Source organism: Trachymyrmex cornetzi, unplaced genomic scaffold (genome assembly GCF_001594075.2).
Source record: "Trachymyrmex cornetzi isolate Tcor2-1 unplaced genomic scaffold, Tcor1.1 scaffold981, whole genome shotgun sequence".
Taxonomy (NCBI): Eukaryota; Metazoa; Arthropoda; class Insecta; order Hymenoptera; family Formicidae; genus Trachymyrmex; species Trachymyrmex cornetzi.
Window position 1 is genome coordinate 112,406 of NW_017300335.1, and position 3,497 is coordinate 115,902.

Consider the following 3,497-nt stretch of genomic DNA (forward strand, 5'->3'; position numbering starts at 1 on the left):
CTTTTATTCCCCGGTCTACCCTACCAGTAATTATAATAATAATGCTAGCGATAATGATAAAAAAGTTGCAAATAAGCAGTTTAGAATCTATCTTCGAATTTTTGCGTATTAATATTTATTCATTGTTGCTGAAATTGTTATTTTTCAATTATTTTTCATTATTATTTTCTATCCGTTATTATCTTCTTTTATTATTATATTTTTCATTAATTATTATTATTTCCATTTTATTATTGCCGATGAAATATAGAATAGAATGAGTAAATATAATATGTATGTATGATTCTTACCATTATGTCGCACTTTCAGAACGTCTTTTACTCTCGAAAGAATTACAAAAAACCGGAGATCCAGATATCACCGCATCAGACGTTCGAGGAAGAAGTCGCTCTGCTGGATTCCCTCTTCTCTGGTAATTATTAGCTTCTCAAATTCATTTTCATTCTATTATACAGAAGGAAACTAAGTTGGAAACAGGCGGATAGAGTGATTAGACCCTTCAAATTTCAAAGTCGGTTGTTCTTTACATTGTGTGATTTTGAGGATTCGGAAGTTCCATTGGCCCCATCACTATAGCTCTATTTCTTATTTCAGATGGCGAAGCTTACTGCATGGGCTCGCCTGAGACGGACTGCTGGTATCTCTACACCCTGATCCGCGATAAGTCGCTGCAGGACCCACCGGAGCCGGATCAAACCCTGGAAATACTCATGACCCATCTAGATCCAGACGTGATGTCGATCTTCACTAGAGACGTCTGTTCGTCCGCCGATGAGGCGACAGTCAAGTCGGGAATTGACAAGCTCATTCCCACTATGATCATAGATGATTTCCTGTTCGAGCCATGCGGATATTCTATGAACGGAATATCTAAGAACGTAAGTTGCAAGCGTTGAAAAAATCATTTTAAACAATCATTTAGTCGTAAGATTGAAAAAGTTGAACAGTTCGTAAAGTAATATCAATTTAAATATATATTAATATAAAAATATTTAGACGTTATTATTTAATGTTATATATTCAGATGTTTTTATCTTGTAACTTTAAATATATTTCGACGTTATTATTTTGTAATTTTTAATTTGTTTTCTAACATTGAAAATGACTCGATCGGAATTGAAACGTTTGTTTGTAATCTGATATTATTAAATAGTCTTTTGTATGTATATCTGGCTGTTGCCCAACTTTGTATGTTTTGATTTATTCGAATTGAGCCATCGTATTTCTTTTTATTAATATAAAAATAGTTATAAGAAATAGAATATTTTAACTTATTTTATACACACACACATATATATATATATATTATGCATACATAGGAGAAGGTGGTACTCCCATTTATATCTTCTTTGTTAATCAATATTTTGATATTTAATATTTAAGAACTTAATAATTCGTCAAAGTGTTGTTCAATCGACTCTACTCAAAGTTATGAAATATTTGTTACTTAGAACGTTATTTATAAAAATATAAGGAAACATTGCATAATAAGTTGAAGAAGAATAAGATAATGTGACTTTTATCAAAACAGATTTTTTTTAAATTGGTTTCCTTTAAAAAACAGTACTTGCTCACAAAATTACGAAAAATTATATACAATAATAATAAAATATTGCAGGGAATACTGTATGCAAGTATATACATACATATTTCTTCAGTATTAAAAATCTATTAAATATATAATGTAAGCAATAGATTAACAGTAGAGCTACAAAAGACTTATTGAATAACTTCGATGTGAAAATATTGAAAAAACAAATCGTATTATCAGCACGTTTAGGGAGCTATGTCAGCAAAATACCATGCTATTGTTTATCCTTCTATAAGTCAAAAAACTGTATGTACAACCAAATAAAATATTAAATAATAAATAACACATTTACGTATAATTAAACACTAAAATGTTGAAAACATCTCGAAATGCTCAAAAATAAAAATGCGTTACAATAAATTTCTATTATGTATTAGTGCTGTTGCGTAATGGTTATTAATCAAGTGATTCATAAATAACCTCTAGAATTCATCTAATAGCGGAGATATCACGAAAGTCATTATATCTACAAGGACCATAATACCACATTCTCCTCTAATATATAAATTCAAGTAAAGGATATTTTAGATATAATTAAGACTCTCCTGACCCCTACTTGTAACTAGAAGAATAATATCATTCTTCATATCTAATGTTGTAATCCGATATCGCCACAGTAACGCGGAGAATCTTAATTATCCACGATGCATCGCGGTGCTATCTTCTGCATTTGTTTTCAGGGCAGCTACATGACGATCCACATCACGCCAGAACCCGAGTTCTCGTACGTGTCGTTCGAATGCAATGTCTCGGAGACATCGTATGACGAAATAATCCGTCGCGTGCTGAACACCTTCAAGCCGGGCAAATTCGTCGTGACGATCTTCGCTAATAAGCAGTCCGCGGCGGCTAATTGTCCGCGCGAACTCGAGAAGCGATCCGATTATCTGAATCGCTCTGGTGATTGGCTGCGCACCGACGTGCAATACTGTCGCTTCCCCAACTACGATTTGACTTGCGCCTTTTTCTCGCGTTTCCCGAGCTGAGGGTTCAAGGACGCTTCATTCGTCTCGCAACCCGGGACCAATGAAGCGCGCACTACTCCTGTTTCTCCCTGTTTTCCTCCCCGTGATCGCTATCGCGACGGCGCGATGACGATCCCGACGAGCGGAGACAGAGAACACTCCACCTCCCCGCAATCACCCACTCTTCGAGGTCGTGACGTTTCCAACAACACGACTCCGAAGAGCGCGGTTGGCGCAGACTCCACGATTCGCTCGGCGTCATTGCCGCAACTGACGACGAAGATGCCGCGATCAAAGGTATATCGTAAAACATCCCTTAAGAGTTCGTCTCTCAAAAGCGAGATCAACGTCGGCGGCGATGGTAATGGCACTACTGAGAGGAACAGCGTCGTGCGATATATGGGCATCGCCGCGGAAAAGAAGCAAAAAAGGAAGAGCCTCACGGACAGAGACGTCGACGTGAGATACGAGAACAAGTGGAATTCCGAAAATATCCACATCACATGCAATCCCATGTCGACGCCCTATCCGTACTCGACACCGGCGGTGACCACCACGACGACAACCACCACCGTCACCACTACTAGCAAGACGACAGCAACGATGGTAGAGAGTGATGAGGAGCCGAAGAGCCGCAGCTGCGGTAGCTTCCTACCGATACTCGCCCTGATCCCGCACTCGGTCATCAGCTTCCAATATCTCAGCCCGAAAATGAAGTTCTCGTGGTGGCGAAACAAGATCTCGTGAAGGCACGCGTAGACGCCCATCGTCGTCGCTGTCGACGTTGTGCGTCGCGACGCCACCCCGACCTGTTTTATGAGGAGACACACCTCTCTTACCTCGTAGCGAGCTCTCTTTCTCTCTTCGCTTATATACATATGTATTTCTCTCTCTCTCTCTCTCTCTCTCTCTCTCTCTCTCTCTCTCTCTCTCTCTCTCTC

General features: G+C 38.7%; 2 protein-coding genes across 2 annotated transcripts in view; both read left to right on the forward strand.

The window, feature by feature from the left end:
- The window catches only part of SamDC (S-adenosylmethionine decarboxylase), a 20,692-nt gene extending 18,018 nt beyond the window's left edge, over positions 1-2,674 (forward strand). Inside the window, exons 4-6 of the mRNA XM_018521305.1 lie at positions 310-412; positions 595-878; positions 2,272-2,674. Of these exons, the coding sequence (XP_018376807.1) occupies positions 310-412; positions 595-878; positions 2,272-2,577 (693 nt within the window). The 3' untranslated portion in view covers positions 2,578-2,674. The remainder of the gene's footprint in view (positions 1-309; positions 413-594; positions 879-2,271) is intronic.
- LOC108770018 (uncharacterized) lies at positions 2,598-3,444 on the forward strand. Its single transcript, XM_018521306.1, has one exon. The coding sequence runs from the start codon at positions 2,683-2,685 to the stop codon at positions 3,301-3,303; it is 621 nt and encodes a 206-aa protein (XP_018376808.1). The 5' UTR covers positions 2,598-2,682; the 3' UTR covers positions 3,304-3,444.
- The last annotated feature ends 53 nt before the right edge of the window (positions 3,445-3,497 follow it).